Source organism: Primulina tabacum, chromosome 2 (genome assembly GCF_025594145.1).
Source record: "Primulina tabacum isolate GXHZ01 chromosome 2, ASM2559414v2, whole genome shotgun sequence".
Classification (NCBI taxonomy): domain Eukaryota; kingdom Viridiplantae; phylum Streptophyta; class Magnoliopsida; order Lamiales; family Gesneriaceae; genus Primulina; species Primulina tabacum.
Window position 1 is genome coordinate 47,310,247 of NC_134551.1, and position 19,708 is coordinate 47,329,954.

Below are 19,708 nucleotides of genomic sequence, written 5' to 3' on the forward strand. Positions count from 1 at the left end.
GGTAGAGCGATTGAACCGTGGTGCTTGAGCTGCTGTGCGGTTTAAAAGATTTGAGTTGCACCATTACCACTAGCTATAGCTTTTGGTAAAACGGCAAGCGCTCGGTCCTACACCAACATATTGAAATCACTATCATACCAGATCCATAATCACTAAACATGTTTCAAAGTTCTCTCTGATGATCTTTAAAGAACTATTTAATGCTTTAGAATTATATATGCGTCCGTTGTCAACCCGCTGATGATGTCTCGATATGCGAGTCTCGGTTCACCGACCCTTCCTTCCCGATACTAAACTGCCCTAGCAACTTACTAGAAACCTAAAGTATACGGTTAGAACTCGAGAGAAAGTAGCTGATGGAAAGCGGTGTAGGAAACAAATGAAATTAAAAGTACTCATCTATATATTATAATCTCGTTCGTCTAGTTGGATTTTGGGATAATGTAATATGAAATAGATTGGATGATCTATTTTAAAATCGACGGATCCCAATATGTTGATCATCAATTAATCAATTATTTAATAATATTTAATTATCAATTCTTTAATAGTTTCTTACTTGGTACTTAATTCAAATAAATATTCGGATCATTATAGTACTCAACTGATAGATTTCAGCAACATACTGACATGCATACACAAAAATAAATAGGTTAGATTGTGTCAGAGTTCTTTTAAATCCCAACGAAGTATCTCCGACTCTCAAGTCTCATTGAATTATGCAATCATCATTGAACCAAGAAAACAACTACATACTAAAATGTATCAACCAAGGTTTTGAATTAACGAAAAAAAATTGATTTTAAGGGTTTTGGTCAAATAAAATTAAAAAACGAAATTGGAATAAAGTTAAAAATAAACGGATGAATTGTCACGGATCTCTTGGTCTAGTGTTTTGATCCTCTTTTCGCCACGGAGTGTGTGTATATAAATATTAATAAATATATATATTTGTAAACCTGGCCCAAAAAAGAAGTTGGGCCAAAACTATAAATCAATTAATTTTGGTTGCCACAGTTACAAGGGCGAGCAACTGATGCTGGAGTCGAAGATGGAGAAAACGAAGGATAGAAGAGTGGAGCGATGAAAAGGAGAGTCATATCACCTTCGTCATTGTTCTCTCTTTCTCGCTGAGTTTGGGATAAGCAATTTTACAGGCTTTTATTTGATATTTTATTGATTCTTTATATTTTAATATTTATAAATTTAAAAAAAACGGTTTTTTATCTTTTATATATAATAAATTTTTAAAAAATTTTTGGAACCGAAAAAAGAGATGTGCCTGAGTCATTGGACTCACTTGGCTCTGAATAAGCACGGCCCTGTTACCACTCACCACTGTTTCCCCCTCTGATCATCTGGAAGCTGCTCATGCGCTTGTAATTTTCTCTAATCTAAGTTATCATTTGTTCTTGGCAGGATTTCCAATTTTTTCCGAACATTTAACTAATGCGGAATCGATTTTTTCCTCTGATACCTCCATAAGAGCTCGGGTCATGGATGACCCGATACGTTAATTAGATAGCCCAAACCATAGTCAATATGAAGGGTACTTTCTGTATTGGCCGGACATGGGGATGCCCAGGATATTTTTTTCCCGGGCAATTGAGCGCCCGGGCTCTCATGCAAGCTCCCGAGAACTTCTACCCGGGCTGCCTCGAGAAGCGCACCACACTCGAGTGTATTGATATTGGTAATTTTATCTGTCAGAACAACGTATATTTGGCGTGTTTGATAAGTAATCAAAAAGTATGGGCAGCCGCCTTACCATACTTAGCATGTGACACTGAAAACAAGATAATGATGAGATTTAGTACTATAAATAACATGTATACTTCTCATTTACTGATTCTGGAATTTTGAATTCTCAAGCACTCACATATATCGCTTGTGTTCTTCGTCTTCAACCTGCTGACTTAAGCATCTGAGTGACCACGCCGGACATTCTTCCGGCACCCATTCACGAGTTTTTTTCCTTGTTTGCAGAACACAAAATTATCTTCATCATCCGATTGATTGCCCACTTATCTCGAACCCGATTCTTCCGGATCACATCATACTCTGTTATAGAATATTGTTTTAGTTGTACCATGATTTCCGAAATTTAGTGCGATTTTGATCACGGCATGTGGGAAGAAAGGGATAGGATTATGTAGGAGCTTGTAGTTTAAGGTTTTGGGTCTGAAAATTTCTTACTTTCTAGAGTGTTATTTATGTAGGAGAATCAGATTGACTTTCTTCTTCAATATTTTGTTTTTTTAATGCAGTTTTTAATTCTTACGTAGATTTCCGTAAGTAGATGCCAAAATCAGCATCCGGAACGGGTTTATTTTACGCAATTGGAGTATGGAAATAAAAAGAATTTTCTTAATATGTTTTTCAATCACCTTCATGTATGAAAGAGGGCCGCTTAATTGCCGGCGGAAGGAATTTAGAAATTTAGCAAAGCGCCGAGTGGGTGCGAAGGTCACCAGACGACAAGCCAGCTTGATTCGAGATTGAACTTGCGCACGAGCTCGAGCTCGAGCTCAAATGTAATGCAGGTCAAGAGCTCAAAGTTAATTTTTAAACATTTTCAGTGTTGTCATTATTATCAACATATGAATATATTATTCTAAATTAAACATACAGGGCACATTTTCGAGCTTGGGAGCCAAGCTGATGTTCTGAGCCCATGAACATTTTCATAAAAAGTTTGTAAGTCCAAACTGAGCTCATGAGTGAGCCGGCGAAGCTAAACTCATTAACTGAAGCTCCAGCTTCTATAATTTGAGTTCGTAGAGCTCCCTCTTAATTTTCTTTAGTTGAGTTTGTGGTCGAAATTTCATAAGCTCAACTCAAACTTGATTCATTCACACCTAGATGGCCAAGTACCGCACTGCTTTAGCCACAACTCAGTGTGTTATTGTTGCTGAACTTACATTTTCCAAGAGATTGCACAGGAAATGGACATTTTTTTCATAGGAAGTGATTAATTTTGGCTATCCATCCTCTTGCCTTGCTGTAACCTGACGTTAGTCCTTTGGTACTGCATTGGCAGCTTCTTCCTCCTGCTTTTGAAGCTATACCAATCAATCTTTGAAGATTGGAAAGTGGTCAAAATCGAAGTTATATCTATGATTAAACTCATTGATTCTCACTGTCACCTTCAAGATTCGAGAATTTTGAACCCGTCCTGTAAACTAATTGAAGAGGCCCTTGATACTGGTGTTGTTTATTTTGCTGTAAATGGAGTCTCCGAGAAAGATTGGCATTTGGTTAAGGAGATGAATGATAGCTATCCTTGTCATTCCAAACTTTGCCCTTCATCCCTGGTTTATTCGTGAGAGAACTCCTGCTTGGCTTGCTACGCTGAAGGAGTATCTTGCTACTACTCCCTCAGCTGCAGTTGGAGAGATCGGCTTAGACGAAGGTTCTTTCGGAAAGTAGATTGACTTTACTGGTCAAGCTGAAATTTTCCGTCAGCAGCTTCAACCCGCTAAAGAGTTAAAAAGACCAGCATCAGTCCATTGTGTCCGTGCTTTTGGCGATCTTCTTCACATATTGAAATCTACTGGTCCATTTCCTACCGGCCTGGTGCTGCATTCTTATCTAGGTTAGGCGAGATGGTCCCTGAACTCGGTGCAAGAAAGCAAGGCGAGGAAAATGGCGAAGTTCATTCCTCGCGAGAGGATTTTTGTTTGAGACAGATGCACCTGATGCTCATCCAACATTAAGTAATCAAGATTCACTGTTCTTGGTTGAAAGAGATGTTTCTGAGAAGAAACAGCTTACTGACAAGGATAGTAGTGATGGTTCGGGTGAAAAAGGAAATACATAGTCACAGCCAGAAAGAACCCTTAATCATCCGGCTAACATTCATCACGCACTTGCCTCTGTTGCACACCTACTGGAAGTTGAAGAAAAAGAGCTTGCTGAAATAAGTTATCGAAATGCAGTAAGCCTTTTCTCGTACGAGGGTTCAAAGTTGATACAAGATGGTAATGGAACCGAATCATCATTGCCAGATATGATTTTTCATTTTCATTCGTAAAATTTCGCGACAGGGCGTAATGCTATTTTTATACTGTATTTTACTTTTCCTGGCTTTGTTCATGCTCTATAACAGGTTCAAGGAGCGACAATGAGAAGGAAAACTGAGGTGCGAACAGTGTCAAGATCATAGACTTGGGCAAATTAAGTACGGATTTATCTATCATAATATAAATTGTATTAATGTTTAGGTGGACAATGTTCTTCACACATTTGCTCGTTAAAGTAACATTCCTGTCCCCAAATACAACACCAGCAGTTGTTAACAATACCACATGAGTTGTAATGCCTGCAAAAGGTAATATTTATTTTCTTGTCCTTCACGTCGTCCCCCCTGATATCTGTATTCATCAGCTTCTCTTCATCGATTTTTCCATCCGCTGCAGCGCGGTTGCCCCCGCTGTAGTTGCCTGTTGGGAAACAAGAAAATTCAATATAAGAAAATACAGAAAACGTTTGAGTAAACAAGAGAATTAGGACACACTCATTATAGTAAGTACGTTGTTACGAACTCTCTCCAAAAAGGGTTTAAAAAAAAAACATTTGGGTTTTCATTCTTTAGGGTTTTTTTTGTCATGGTTTCAAACGGAAGACACATTAATCGAAATTTAAAAAAAATATTTGTATATGAATGCCATAACATACGAGGTCCAAGAGATCCATTGGTGGACGAGAGGGACGATTGCAAGAGAAAATTAAAACTCTAAAAAATCAAGATCATCCCTCGAAATTATATTAAGCCACCCCCTTATAATCCAATTCTGTGATAGAAACTTGTAGTCTCATTATTATTTAGATTCATTTGGACGAAAATGTATAAAATAGAAGAAATAGAGACAGAAATTAAAGATATCGATCAAGAAACACTTTGGATAATAAAATTACCTTCATTGGGGATGAAGAGGGCTGCAAAGATGAGAGAAAAGAGAATGAAATGGGCTGCTGCTGCATTATACGATGCCATAGATTGAAATCAATCAATAAGCTTTTGGTGATTTTTGCACGATGAGTTTGCACTTGGATTTATAGGTCCGAAAGGGCCATGAGATTTGAGGAATCTCTCCCATTATGGCAATATCAAGTTGGAGATTTTGTAAACTATTTATGGAAATTATAGTACTTACCAATTACTGGTTTTTGGTGCATTATTTGGAAAGTAACATCATTGACACCACTATTACTATATATATATGTACATATAAAAGTACAAAAAATCAATATCATTTAGTAAGCATGTCAAATTTTAAGAACAAAAAAATTTGAAATTCTAATTCAAAACATAAAAAAAAAAAGAAATCGTTAATTATTTATTCTTGCTCAAAATTGTTGGTAAAACTTAAATTGTAACATTTTAATTATTGTACTTATTTGTAAAAGATAAGAATCAAGATGATTCTGTACTGAATGGAAAATTTCCAGATATGAATCCAAATGATTCTGTAGTGAATGGAAATTTGGAAAAACAAAAAACTACCGTTTGTTCCTAACGTCTTGATAGCAATTCTAGAAGCAAAAATGGATCTGAAAATCATGTGATGACAAAAACGGATCCGATCCGTTGAATCGGTTTATGGTAATATAGATTTGTCATCAACCAACCAACATCATTTCAAAGATTTTCAGGACGAAACTGAAGCAATGACCTCTCGTAGTGGTACGTGTGCATCTGTGGATTTTAGCTTCACAATGAGACATACAAAAACAAATCTGCCTTTGACCACCAACAGATACGTGAATTCCCTGTTATGCTGATCTTCCGTTGCTGATATCCCCACATAATCAGATATGAGTATTTATGGAATAAAATCAACTATTTGTAATTTGAATTAGGTTTTCCTTATACTAATTTAGATATCATATTTTTACTTCATGAATGACATCATAGAAAATATTAACTTCAAACTATATTTTTTGACAACGTCAAATAATCAAAATTGAGTATTTAAAGGGTAAAATCAAGTATTTCTGAACTCGAATTATGTATTATTTTTATTAATTTAGGTAGCATATTTTTACTTCACGAATGTAATCATCAAAGGCTACTCAATATTACCTTCAAATTATATATTTTGATATAAAAATTTAATTGAATTTTATTATTTAGGGAGTAAAATCAAATATTGATAGACTCGAATTAGAAGCTTTTTGTATCAATTTATGCAATATTTTAACTTCACAAATGACACATCAAAGTTACTCAATATCACTTGAAACTATATTTTTTTATATCTCAAAATAATCAAAATTGAGTCTTAAAAGGGTAAAATCGAGTATATGTGGATCGAATTAAGTACTATTTATATCAATTTAGGTACCACATTGTTAATTCACAAATCTCACCATCAAATGTCACTCAATATTAACTCCAAATTATATATTTAGACATCTTCAAATAATCGAATTTGAGTATTCAAAGGGTAAAATCAAGTATTTGTGGCCTCGAATTATGTCTTGTCTTATTTGTATTAATTAGGTATCACTTTTTTACTTCACGAATGTCATCAACAATGCCACTCAATATTAACTTCAAACTATATTTTGACATCTCCAAATAATTAGATATGAGTATTTAGAGAGGAAAATCAAGTATTTGTACTCGAATTAGATACTCTTTATACCAATTTCAGTATTACATTTTAACTTTACAAATGACACCATCAAAAGTTAATTAATGTTACTTGAAACTTAAGTATTTTCTTGCACATTTGGCGTATTCAAATAGTCAAATCAATCATCTGAAACTCTAAAATAAATATTTAATCTTATTTCATGATGAGTGGGGAACTGTGTTTTTTTAAAAATAAAATGACATGAATAAGTCATCATAATGCATTTTTCATGAAAAGACAAACAATGATTAAATTTATGTTGATTGCTCGAAAATATAATATATATTTTTACATATTTGAAATATTTAATGAGCGAAATCAAGTATCTGCACCTCATAATAGGAACCAATTTGGTAGATGGAAAAGACACTCGAATAGACAGGTTAAAATACTTTTCATTTTTCATACCTTAAACTTTAAAAAACTCAGGCATAATAAACTTTTCATAATATAAAATCTATAAATCTTGTTCGTTGACTAATATCGTTTCCCTTCGTTTTCGGAATCATGCCCATACCTTGACAAATATAAAAACTAACCTTTATATAAAACCTCACAATTTAAACATTTAAACATGCATATTTCGCAGCAAATAATTAAAAGCATTTAACACATAATAAAATATTTAAAACCGTATGTCACGTAATAAAATATTTACTAATAAATCATGTAAACATAAAAGTGTTCTCTTATATTTTTCAGGTACTAAAAATTACGAACAATGACTGAATTTATAGTGATCGTTCGGATATCCAATATTTTTTCACATTTGGAGTATTCAAAATATCATAAATCAAGTATCTGAAATTTCCAAAATAGATATTTTGTATGTCAAATAAATATTTACTAGATATTTGAGAAACAATATTTAAAAAAAATATTTTAGATGGAGAAGTCACATGTAATTTTTGTGGATAAAATTATATATTTATTTAAATAAAAAATGGCAAAAATGTAAATTTGAGTTTGTAGGTAGTTAAAATTAAAATTATAACATTGTCCAGGTATTGATTCTTAAAAAATTGTGGTTAGACATACAACAATTCTTATGTGCCAGTCACCTTTTCCTCCTAGGTTTGATAACTTAGAACTCTTTGATGAAATGAATGTGGAAGAACTACAAATACTAATTGATGTACATGAGATGCATTTCCTCGAGACATTTTCTCTACCCCTTCTTACCCTGAAAAAGCAGGGGAGTAATAGCAATGATATTCCCAATATCATGCTAATAATAGCTAGGTATCAAGTCGGGTGGTAATTAAGACATGGTTCTCGCTAAGAGCTTAAAAAATGATAGAAGTCCTACTCTCATTTCATTCTCGTAGGAATCTGAGTATCAATCAATTGACATCAATATGTCGATGTCTCCAGTAAACCAAAGTCGTTCGAAACTCCTTGTTGAGTCCCCTTCTTTCGAGGGGATCTAAGTTCCATCACTTTCTTAACATAACAAGAAGGCATCAAATGAATGGTAGGAATCATTCTTTATTTATCATCGGAAAAATGAAATAAATCAATTGTCACCCGTCAAAGGACAAAGAGATATGGCTCTTGAAGTCAAAAATTGGCAAAGAGATTTTTCATAAATTTACCAAAAAATTAAACTAAGATAAATAACAAAATGATTCAAAATGTTTTTTTTTTTTAAAATCAAAAATTTTAATTTATATCATATCTAATTAGTTTAAACCTATATTACACGAATTTCATGCTAGTCGCTATTAGTCGGTAAGAAAAGTCCACAGAATGTAAACTCTATGATCCATCCTATGCGAGACGCAGGTGTATTAAATGTTTTCATTTTCTCCACAATTTCATATCCACATAAATAAAGTCGTCATAACGAGCCATTGAGACATCCAACCAACCATTAAGACAATCAAATCCATCTATTTGACAGAACGGGTCGACCAGCCACAACCCACGGGGGAGCGACCTGCTATTTGGGTGGTTCAGGAAACTTCCAACCCAACCCGCCTATTCGACAAAGCAGCAGGTTAAAAATTCAATAATTGGTTATTAATGGAAACTGTCGTGCTTTTCCACTGATTAGACAAATTCTCTTAACAATTAGTTTATATGCTATCCTGCTGTATGAAAATCAAGAATGACACTCACCTGGTTCTGATTGGGGCTACACGTAATGGAGTGGATAACATCTTCAGCTGGCTTCTCAACTCGGGAAAAAACGCGAAATATTATTACAACATAAACATATGTTCAGCAAACAATTACTACACAGAAGGTGTGAAACTTGCCTGGGCTAGAAATCAAAATGACAAACAATTCAAACGGGGAACATGAAGAAAAGAAAATTTTCGAATAAAAAGTAAGAATATTTAAAACATGGGGGTAAAGAGTACATAAATTATTGGGAAAAAATTAGCTATCAGGACTTTCTTTGGCTGGTGCAACAGGTTCTGATGTTTGTGGAACACCATTTGAAACAGGATCTTTTGTAGGTAAACCTGGTTCTTTAGAGTCTTTAGCATTTTTTCCACCTTTTCCATCCTTAGCAGGAGCAGGTGGGGGAAGTGGAGGTGGCGGTGGAGGTGGTAACATATGAGGCGGTGGATTGTGCTTAAGCTTCACTAATATTCCTCGCATTCTTGAAAGCTCGGTTGGTTTTCCAGGTTTGGGCCCTTGAATGACCGAGATTGATGGTTTCTTGTCTTGATCCTTCTTTTTACCCCTTGTCTCGATATTGGGAACCTCGTTAGGTATGAGCTCCGCTATGGCTTTCCAATACTGTTTATCAGCCTCTTTGTGGAATTTTTCCTGACCGGCTAGGTATAACTGTTCAATATAGAATGCCGAGGAAATTTTTCATTCGATATCTTCTAATTTTGAGGCAAAGAAACAAAAACACGAGTAAATCAAGGTGATAATACTGAAAACTGAACCTTTTCTTTCTCCCGGTTGATATTTTTGTTGGTCTCCACGTTAAGCTTTCTTTTCTCATAGAATGATTTTTTATACTCGTCGGCTTCTTCTATGATTTGGTTTCTCATTTCCTTCTCCATCTTTTCCTTCTCTCCCAGTCGAATGGCATTTTGCCTGTATCAAGACGTAAGAATATTGATATCGCACATGATTTTTCTTTTAAGCAAGTCTGTTAAAAAGATGTATACTACACTACATGAATGGTGGATATGGAGTTCAAAGTCACTACATGAATCCCATATTTATATGCCACTCCATTGAGGTATATCTAAAACTCATCTCTGATTCAGATAAACTCTGATCAAACAATTGGTGTTTATTACTTCGATTCATCTAGGTTTGCCATAAAAATCATTTCCACATGATCTTCCCACTAGGGCATTCCATTGAGGTATATCTTCAGATAAACTCTGATCAAACAATTGGTTTTTGTGACTTCGATTCATCTAGGTTTACCATAAAAATCATTTCCACATAATCTTCCCACTAGGGCACTCAACCGCTTTACAATGAATATGGCGAAACCTTAAGTAGCAACTGCCTTGAGATTTTCTTCTCAGGCTATTATTTCGAGTAATAGATCAACATACCCATATCTTAATATATCCGTTTCATGTGTTAAATTTTCGTCTTTTAAGTGAAGTTAAACTTAGGATAATCAAATGTCATAAATTCACTCTTAATTCCATGCTAGTTTGATTTTTGAATGGCTAAACCTATAAATGATCACCAATTTATAGTTTTGAAAAGGAACTGAATATGAACTTTGGTGGAAACAATATAATCGTATCCTTGACAATAGCTTCAAGCAGCTAGATCTTCAAGAAACAAAGTTGACTATCCAAGTCAAAGCTTATTCCAACGGCATATCTAAAAATTATGTAGCAATGAATTTATATATTCTCGAGCGATCCTACTTTGCTAAGATTCATTGAAGACCCAATCCGCCATTCAAAAACCCATCTTGCAAAAGGATTTTAACTGCATGTTTAACAGTTTCCATCGAATTTCAAAATCGCTCGAAGTCCTAGTTGTTCAGATCGTAGATGAAAACTTGTCACAGAATAAACAAATCAATCAATAAAACCTCAACTTTGCACCGATTATAGCCCAATTAAGTACGAAAAAAAGATCCAACCGAAGTAGACAGAAACAAGTTAAAAAATTATAACCTCCGCCACTCCCGAAGAGCTAGTCCTTCTTCTTGCATCTGATTAGGAGGTGGAAGTACAGGGCCATCCGAGCTCAACATTCCCTCCGCACCTTCCCCCAAGTCATAAGTCGATTTTCCATTTCCATTAGAGATCGGAACTGGACCTGACTGTACAAACGGTCCAGGATTCGAACCGAATGGATCGGAGCTGTTGACGTGATCCACCGTAACCTCCTCGGCGTCGCCGTAACTTGAAGTGTAAGGAGCAGCTGAGTATGGCGGAGTTTCGGATGAGAAGGTAGTGTAGGAATCGCCATAGTCAGCGTAAGCTTCGCCGCCGCCGTCGTCAAAAGGACGCGCCGACGATTCTCCGTCCGTGCTGAAGGCGTCGAACGATGCCATTTCTCTCTCTCCAGAAAAATCTTTGGCGTGCAGATTCATTCATGCTCATATATATCTATCTATATATATATATAAGACTAATCAACTTCATTTACACATAATATTAAAAACAATATTTTCAACATTATTTTTTATAAATTAGTTTATATATTTATTAATGCTAACTAGACGGGAATCTCAATTTTTGAAGTTTTTACCTAACTTTGTAGTGTAATATATGATTTTTTTTAAAGAAACTAAACCCGTGTTTATATTTGTATATGTCTTATTTTACACTTTAATTTTTGTTAATGTGTGACAAATAATTAAATCTAAACTAAAATAAAACAACTATTGATTCTTTCATAATTAATTGATATAACTAACAATAAATAATTCTGAGTTTTTAAGGTATTAATTAAAATTAATATGTTCGAGTAAAAATGTTAAGAAACAAAAAATGAGAAATAACTTCTGTTAATGTTAAATATGGAAAAAAAAAAGGAAAAAGAAAAGAAGAAGCCAGTATTGTAATATATAAAAAAATTGAAGTAAATGAGTTTATGCACATGTGACATGCTTGTGCGTAACATAATATATTACCGATACTCGATCGGGTATCGGGTACGGATAATATAATTTTTCGGAAATAAAAAAAACTTAAATATGTGAGCCTACAATCCATTTATTTCTTTTCGTCGCTTTTTTTTCTTGTCGTCTTAGTTCGTCTGCAACTTTATTCAACTTCTGTTATTTTTTTAATAAAATTTTGTTCAATCTTAAAAATAATTTTTCAGGATTATGCTTTATGAACATGTTCAGAGCGTCAATTATTGGTTTTCGATATATTTAAAAAAGAATCTGAAAGAGAAGATTGTCGTATAAAGGTAGAATAATGGAAAGATATAAAGGTATGTTGATTATTTATTTGTTTTCTTCATAGAGATTAGTGAGTTCTTATATTAAAAATGTGATAAAAAGTGGAGAGTCAATATGAAAATTAGAAGAATTAATGAAGATTTATACAACATAGAGCATGATTGTAGAATGGTAGAAGTATAAGAGTACAAATCAGTTTTATATTTATTTTGTTCTTCTAATTATGAAAGTATGTAAGAGTACATTTAGTAAAAATACATGTTTAGTACTGTTTTTACTTGAGTAATTAAAGATGTAAACTTTTAAATATATGTGAAATGATATATAAAATATTCAAATATAGAATATTTTATCTAAAAAATTTATGTAGAGATCTTGAGAATGAATAAGATTCGAAGTGAGTTATAATGTTAATATTAAGTAATGAGTTGGAAACGTTTTGAGAAAATATGTTTAAAAGACATATGCATATTTTTTTTTATATATATAAAAGAATCCATGTTCTTAGCCAGTTAAAAAGATGATAATACTTGTGTGGTTAATAAGAAAAAGATGGATAACAGTCTAGAAGAAGTTAAAAATAGTAGAATTATATAACATTTTTATTCAAAGAATGTAATAATAATTAGTTAAGAATAGGAAAAAAAATATTAATTTCATGTAATTAAGAAAAACAAAATTTTTCGAAGGAATAAACATGTTAACGTGAAATCATATCATCTAACTGAACCGTTTAGTATTCACTTGTGTATAGAAGCAAATATGTTCCAAAGCTTAAGGTTAACTGAGATTTTTATTGTGTTATTACTTAAAAAAAAAAAAAAACAGTTTCGATTGCTTTTCAATAGATAATAATTTTGAGATAATGATAGTGTTATACACAACCGATATTCACAATAAAAATTAATACTATTAGCATAAAAAATAATATTTTTTCATGGATGACCCAAATAAGATATCCGGCTCATAAAATACGAACCGTGAGACCGTCTCATACAAGTTTTTGCCCATTTTTATATATATACATATTATTTTCATTATTTTCTAATTGACTTAAACATTTATATTTTTGAAAATTTTAATACATTAATTGTTAAGGTAATAGCGTCTATAAGAAATTGGTTCAAAGTATACACATTGCAATCAAAATCCATAGTTAATATTACATGCACTTAAAATGTAAGTGTTTGACCAGAGTAGATAAACATTAACAAGAAAATTATGATTCAACCAATTAACACCAAGAAAAGAACGATTGTTTCCAATATATAAATAAACACTACATTTTGCAACTTTGTTTTTATCACGAGGCTAGCAATAGGAACATTTTACATATACATACGATTTTTTTAATTGATTTCAACATCTATATTTCTCGAAATTCTAGCTTCTTGATTTGTTTATGTAATAACAATTACATAAACAATTACCCCCAAAGAAGTTTCAAAAATATACACATTATAAGTACATCCGTCTTGTTTGACATGTTTTAGGCCTTTGTGTGTTATATCTTCTTTAGAGTCGAGACTTCTTTTACCAGTTGGGCTGATTTGATGTTCAATTGAATTTGTTGGAAGATGCTTGTTTTGTATTTTTGAAGTGCTTTCTTGAGATTCAAGCATATATATATCCGTCAGCAACTCTTTTTGAACATGTAAAGGGGAGCTCTTTTCTTCGGAACTGTGTGATGATGATGATTTAGATGGCGAGATACATGCTATGATTGTATTTCGTACATATTTTATCCCTCTTGCTTTGTTTCTTGATGTTTTCTAACTTGGAAAAAACTTTGAATTGCATCAATTCAAATCTTGTGCTTCGAAACAAAATGGTTTACTCTTCGTTGACAACCACAGTCTTGTAAATTTCTTTTATTTCTTTCAAGAAAACGTGGTGGGGAGACATGTGTAATTTCTTTTAGTTCTTTCAACGAGATCGAAACGTGGTGGGGGAGACATGTATAACTCCAGATAGCAAACCTGGAAAAAAAATCTCATTAATAAAATAAGAAAGAGCAGGTCACACTTTAATTACAAAGAAAAAGAGAATTTGGAAAAATACTTTTGCTGATTTTCCTATTTGAGAAACTGTGCAAAAGTAGTAAGTTGAAAAATGTGGTCAATGGGTGACTGTTCATGTTCGGCAGTAAGCTTTATGTAAATACTTTGGCTAAAGATCATTTGATGTTTTGAATTTCTTTTCTTCTTCATGCATGGCATCATTGCCAAATTGAATTATTAAACAAGAAAAAATAGGGTAACTTAAATATTCCTAAGTTTAATCTTTTTCAAAACTACAAAATAAAACACATTGTTACGCAGAACATATAAGATGGTCGATTCGAAGAGCTCAACATTTTCTATTGATAATATCTCGGTAAGTGTAGCAGTGTATGATTTGATGCAGCGATAGCCAAGTAGTCCTAAGAAGAAAGTGATATAAACAATTAACAAAGTAAAAATCAATTTTCAGTTCTACTAATATTTTCAAAACAATCAATAAAGACTCAATATATGAATGCAACTTTAGCTTGTTTTGCCAATTGATGATGTCGGCAAGTCAACAAAGGTGGGAGCTGAATTTTAAACGTGGTGATTGGCAATTGATTTGTCAGAAAGAAATTCAGACTGAAATATGAATACACTTTTTTAACGCGTGTTCACACGGACAAGGGGCTCTATAAATAGAGCTCCCTCTTCATTCTGAAATCATCACTTCTTCGAGTTTTCTCTCATTTTATAAGCAATTGAGTGCTTAGTTCTATAATATTGTGAGGTGTTTTGTTCTCCTGTATTAAGAGAGTGTGTGATCTCTTTGGAAACACAGTGAGTGAGTTTGTACACTACAAAATATTATAGTGGAATTCTTTTCATCTTGCCCGTGGTTGTTACCCTAATAATTTTTAGGGGTTTTTCACGTAAATCTCGGTGTCCAGTTTATTCTTTATTTTCGGGTTTTATTATCTCAAATTCTGCACGTGGGACCAACAAGTGGTATCAGAGCCTTGGTTTAAAACTTAGTATGCTCTGTGGTTGCAGTCTAGACTGATCTTCCACATCAGAAAAGATTTTTTTGAGATTTTTTATTTAAGGCGAGATTATTTTGTTCAGTCTACTAAAATTGTTATAGACATAATGGCGGGCAGGTACGAGATAACAAAGTTCAATGGAATCAATTTTATGCTGTGGAAAATAAAGATACAAGCAGTTTTAAAAAAGGAAAATTGCTTGGCGACTATTGGAAATAGACCGGTGGAGATTACGGATGATGAAAAGTGGAATGAGATGAATGATAATACTGTTGCCAATTTACACTTGGCTATAGCTGACGAAGTTTTGTCAAGTATCTCTGAGATAAAAACAACCAAAGTTATCTAAGATACTCTGACAAAGATGTACGAGATCAAGTCGTTACACAACATGATTTTCCTAAAGAGAAGGCTTTATACTCTTCGGATGGCGGAATTCTCATCGATGACCGACCATATCAACACACTAAATATTTTATTTTCCCAACTGACTTCGATGGGGCTTAAAATAGGGGAAAATAAACGTGCAGAGCTTCTACTTCAAAGTCTACCAGATTCATATGATCAACTTATCATCAACATAAACAACAATATTCTTATGGGGTTTCTAAGATTCGATGATGTCTTAACTGCGGTTCTCGGAGAAGAAAGCCGACGCAAGAATAAGAAAGACAGGTTGGTAACTTCGAAGCAGACAGAGGCTTTGCCCATGATAAGAGGAAGATTTATGGACCGTGACTCCAGTGGGAGCCAAAGACGAGGTAGATCAAAGTCAAGAAGTAAGAAGAAAAATATTTACTGCTTTAAATGTGGCGGTAAAGGGCAATTCAAGAAAGAATGTACGAGTATCGAGAAGAATTCTCAATGAAATGTGGCCAGTACTTCAGGCAGTGATGAAATATTATTCAGCGAAGCAGCAACTGTTGCAGAAGGCAGACACAAATTTTGTGACACATGGATAATGGATTCAGGAGTGCGTGGCACATGACGACTCGGAGAGAATGGTTTGATCATTATGAACCAGTCTCAGGAGGATCTGTATTCATGAGAAATGATCATGCCTTGGAAATCGCTGGGGTCGGTACTATCAAAATTAAAATGTTTGATGACATCATTCGCACCATACATGAGGTACGACATGTGAAAGGACTGACGAAGAATCTTTTGTCTTTGGGGCAATTGGATGACATCGAGTGCAAAACTCAGATCGAGAACCGGATCATGAAAATTGTGAAAGGCGCGCTTGTGGTTATGAAGGCGGAAAAAGTTACTGCAAATTTGTATGTACTTTTGGGAGAAAAACACAAAGAGGCAGAACTAGCTGTTGCATCAATTGGTTCAGGAGAAGAATTAACAGTGTTATGGCATAGAAAGCTCGGGCATATATCAGAACCAGGGTTGAAAATTCTCTCAGAACGGAAGCTGCTGCCAGGACTTACAAAAGTGTCACTACCCTTTTGTGAGCACTGTGTTACCAGTAAACAACACAGATTAAAGTTTGAAACTTCTACTGCCTGGAGCAAAAGCATATTAGAGCTGATTCATTCGGATGTTTGGCAAGCACCGGTTGTATCCCTAGGAGGAGTGAGATACTTTGTCTCGTTCATTGATGATTTCTCTAGGAGATGTTGGGTGTATCCAATCAAGAAGAAATCAGATGTTTTCAAAGTCTTCAAAGATTTCAAAGCGCGGGTTGAACTTGATTTTGAAAAGAAAATCAAGTGTCTGAGGACTGACAAAGGAGGAGAATATATTAGTGACGAGTTTGATGTATTTTGTCAACAGGAGGGCATCAAAAGACAAATCGCGACGGCTTACACACCTCAATAGAATGGAGTGGCGGTGCGAATGAACAGAACCTTGTTGGACAGAACAAGAGCTATGTTGAGGACTGCGGGTCTAGAAAAATCATTTTGGGCGGAAGCAGTCAAAACCGCTTGTTATATTATCAATCGTTCTCCTTCAGTGGCGATTGATCTGAAGACTCCGATGAAGATGTGGACCGGGAAGCCGACAGATTATTCTCATTTGCATACATTTGGAAGTCCGGTGTACGTTCTGTACAACGAACAAGAAAGATCAAAGTTGGATTCGAAATCCAGAAAATGTATCTTCTTGGGTTATGCTGATAGAGTAAAGGGGTTTCGCTTGTGGGATCTTACTGTTCACAAGCTTGTCATCAGCAGGGATGTTATCTTCGAGGAAGATAAAGTAAAGGGAGACAAAGGTACACCGAATTCAGAAACTGCTATTTTTCAGGTGGAAAATAAGACGGACGAAGGTCAAGTTTCTTGTGAAGCAGTACCAGAGCACGAAATACATTAACATGTTGAGTCTGAAGTTTCCAATGTGAGACAGTCAACTCGAGACAGAAGACCACCAGGTTGGCTTTCAGATTATGTTACTGAAAGCAACATTGCATATTGTCTATTATCAGAGGATGGTGTGTAGAACCCGTAAATCAGTAGACGTATAAGCCATGCATAATTCTAGATTTTTAAATTTAATTGACTTCATTGCATAATTATTTTAAATCTATTTATTTGAAGTTAATTATTCATTATTTCAGTTCAGTAGTTTGATTTTTAGCATTTCAGTTATTTCAGTGAGGCCGGACCGGAGTCGGAGTTTTGAGGTAGAATTTAAGATTCGAGAAATATTTCCAGAAGTTAATTTAGCTAGCAAGTAAGTTCATTTAAGTTAGTAAGGGAGGTTTGAGGATTTAATTTAATTATTTGAGGTGATTAAGAAATGAGCTCATTTAAGTTATTTAATTAAGGGGTTAGCTCACTAAATTATTTAAAGGATTAGTAAGGCTTTCAAGGATTATTATTTGACTAGATAACCATCACTTCCCACTCATTTTATTAGCATAATTTCGGCCCCTTAGTTGCTAGGCAACTCAATTGCCAACTCATCAACCTTTTGACCATTTCTTTGCATGTAAGTTGTAGGATAATTCTAGGATTTTTGGGAGCACAATTTAATTAATTAATGGACATATCCTAGACTAGAAAACAAGCTAAAAATCGGCCACTACCTCCTAGAAGCATCCACCAACTCATTTGATATCAAATCATAATTCAAAATTCAAATTTGGGAAGACTTGGTCTTGATATGATCCTATTATTGTGCACCCTTCTCCTCACCTTCATCATAACCATCACTCCCCCTCCCTCACCACCGAAATACCTCATCATTCAGATCCATTTTCAGTGTAGAAAAATCGTGAGTCTTAGCTAGAGGGAAGGCAAGAAAAATCGAGAGCAAGAAAGGTAGACAAGAAGCGCTCCATCTCCTCCGTGCCGCGTCGTCGTCGTTTCGTTCGTTTTCTTTCGAAACGAAACCAGGCATGTCTAGATTTCTTTCAAACCTCAATCAAGTCATATTATCATTTATTTTTCAGTACATGATCATGTTTATTCAAGCAAAAACCGAGATACATGTCAAAACATTTTGGAACAACACATGCAGAATTTTCGTTTTTCCTTGGCAAGCTTCACGTTTTTCTTGGTTTGTGAGTTTCAGGTGATTGGTTCGACTCCAGGCTCCCAAGGCGGCTTATATACATGTATTAGGATGCACTAGGACCATGTTGGTCCATTCAAACCAGCCCCATGCTTGCTCGAAATTCAGAATGACAGCAAGTTCCCATAGGCGCAGATTTGTGTTTCGAAATTTCAGTTTTTGTGTCAAGGGGTTGGATCTGATCTTGGCTGCCCTAAAGGCTCTTAGCCATGGTTGGATCACTCCCCTAGCATGTCTAAGACGTGACTAAGTTGCCCTTTTGGTGGCTTGGTCCATGGCCCCTCGGTTTTTAATCAAAACATCAAAACAGCCCCTTTCCCCATTCGGCTTCTTCCTTTGTTCAGCATATGGTTTCGGTTTGTGTTTGCTTGGTGTGGATCTTGGTTGGCCTATGGCCCTTAGCCACGGTTCATATCATGCTCCTAGATGTCTAGATTGTGCCATGGTCAATCAAATGGCCATTGGAATGACACGAGACATCGATCATAGCATAAACACTACACACGCATGCACGTTGCTCTCGGTTGGACCCTTCGGTTGAGTTTTGGTGTGATGCGGATTGTGGCTGGCCTAGGGCCCTTAGCCATGGTTCAAATCATTCCTTGGGATGTTGGTAAGAGTCTCTGGTCGGTGGTTCACGCCCCTAATGGCCGATAGTCTCGAAACCAACGCAAGTCTTGTAGTTGCGCAGCTGCTGGAAATTACAGCATGTTGCTGTGTCGTTTAGAAGGCTCGTTTGAGTTCTTGGTTGGCTTTTAGCCCATGGCCTTGGACTGAACAGTGCCTCATTGAGTTGGGAAGGTCATGTTTTTGACCGTTTGTCATTCGGATCATTTCCGAGGTCGTACGAGAATTTACGGTGCAATGTGCCAAATTGACTCTCGAAAGAGCGTTTCGTGTTTTGGCCTCCATTCCACCTAGATTTCGACCCTATCATTTTTAGGAGCACTATTTTACGATTTTTCAGCGTATTTTAATCATGACTATACGTCGGTTCGGTGTCGGTTCAGGTTGGCTCGGAGTCATGATTAAATGCGAAGTCATTAGGCGTCATAGTCGCATCTTTTGAACGTAAATTGCATAGTTGGTCAAGTTTTAGCATTTGCATGTTTTTCATGGCACAGTTAAGTTGCAGCGAGCCTGGGGACGATC

At 35.0% G+C, this 19,708-nt stretch overlaps 1 protein-coding gene, 1 long non-coding RNA gene and 1 pseudogene across 2 annotated transcripts; 2 read left to right on the forward strand and 1 right to left on the reverse strand.

Moving 5' to 3' along the window:
- The first annotated feature begins 3,116 nt into the window (after window positions 1–3,116).
- On the forward strand, window positions 3,117–4,229 carry LOC142533218 (uncharacterized; annotated as a pseudogene).
- Window positions 4,230–8,824: 4,595 nt separating this feature from the next.
- Window positions 8,825–11,180, reverse strand: LOC142533226 (clathrin light chain 2-like). The gene is made up of 3 exons (XM_075639918.1): window positions 10,760–11,180; window positions 9,548–9,701; window positions 8,825–9,440 (listed from the first exon to the last, which is right to left on the reverse strand). The coding sequence occupies exons 1-3, from the start codon at window positions 11,140–11,142 to the stop codon at window positions 9,027–9,029; spliced, it is 951 nt and encodes a 316-aa protein (XP_075496033.1). The 5' UTR covers window positions 11,143–11,180; the 3' UTR covers window positions 8,825–9,026.
- Window positions 9,708–10,168, forward strand: LOC142533235 (uncharacterized). The gene is made up of 2 exons (XR_012816701.1): window positions 9,708–9,924; window positions 10,038–10,168. It is a non-coding gene; the product is annotated as an uncharacterized LOC142533235 (long non-coding RNA).
- Window positions 11,181–19,708: the final 8,528 nt, after the last annotated feature.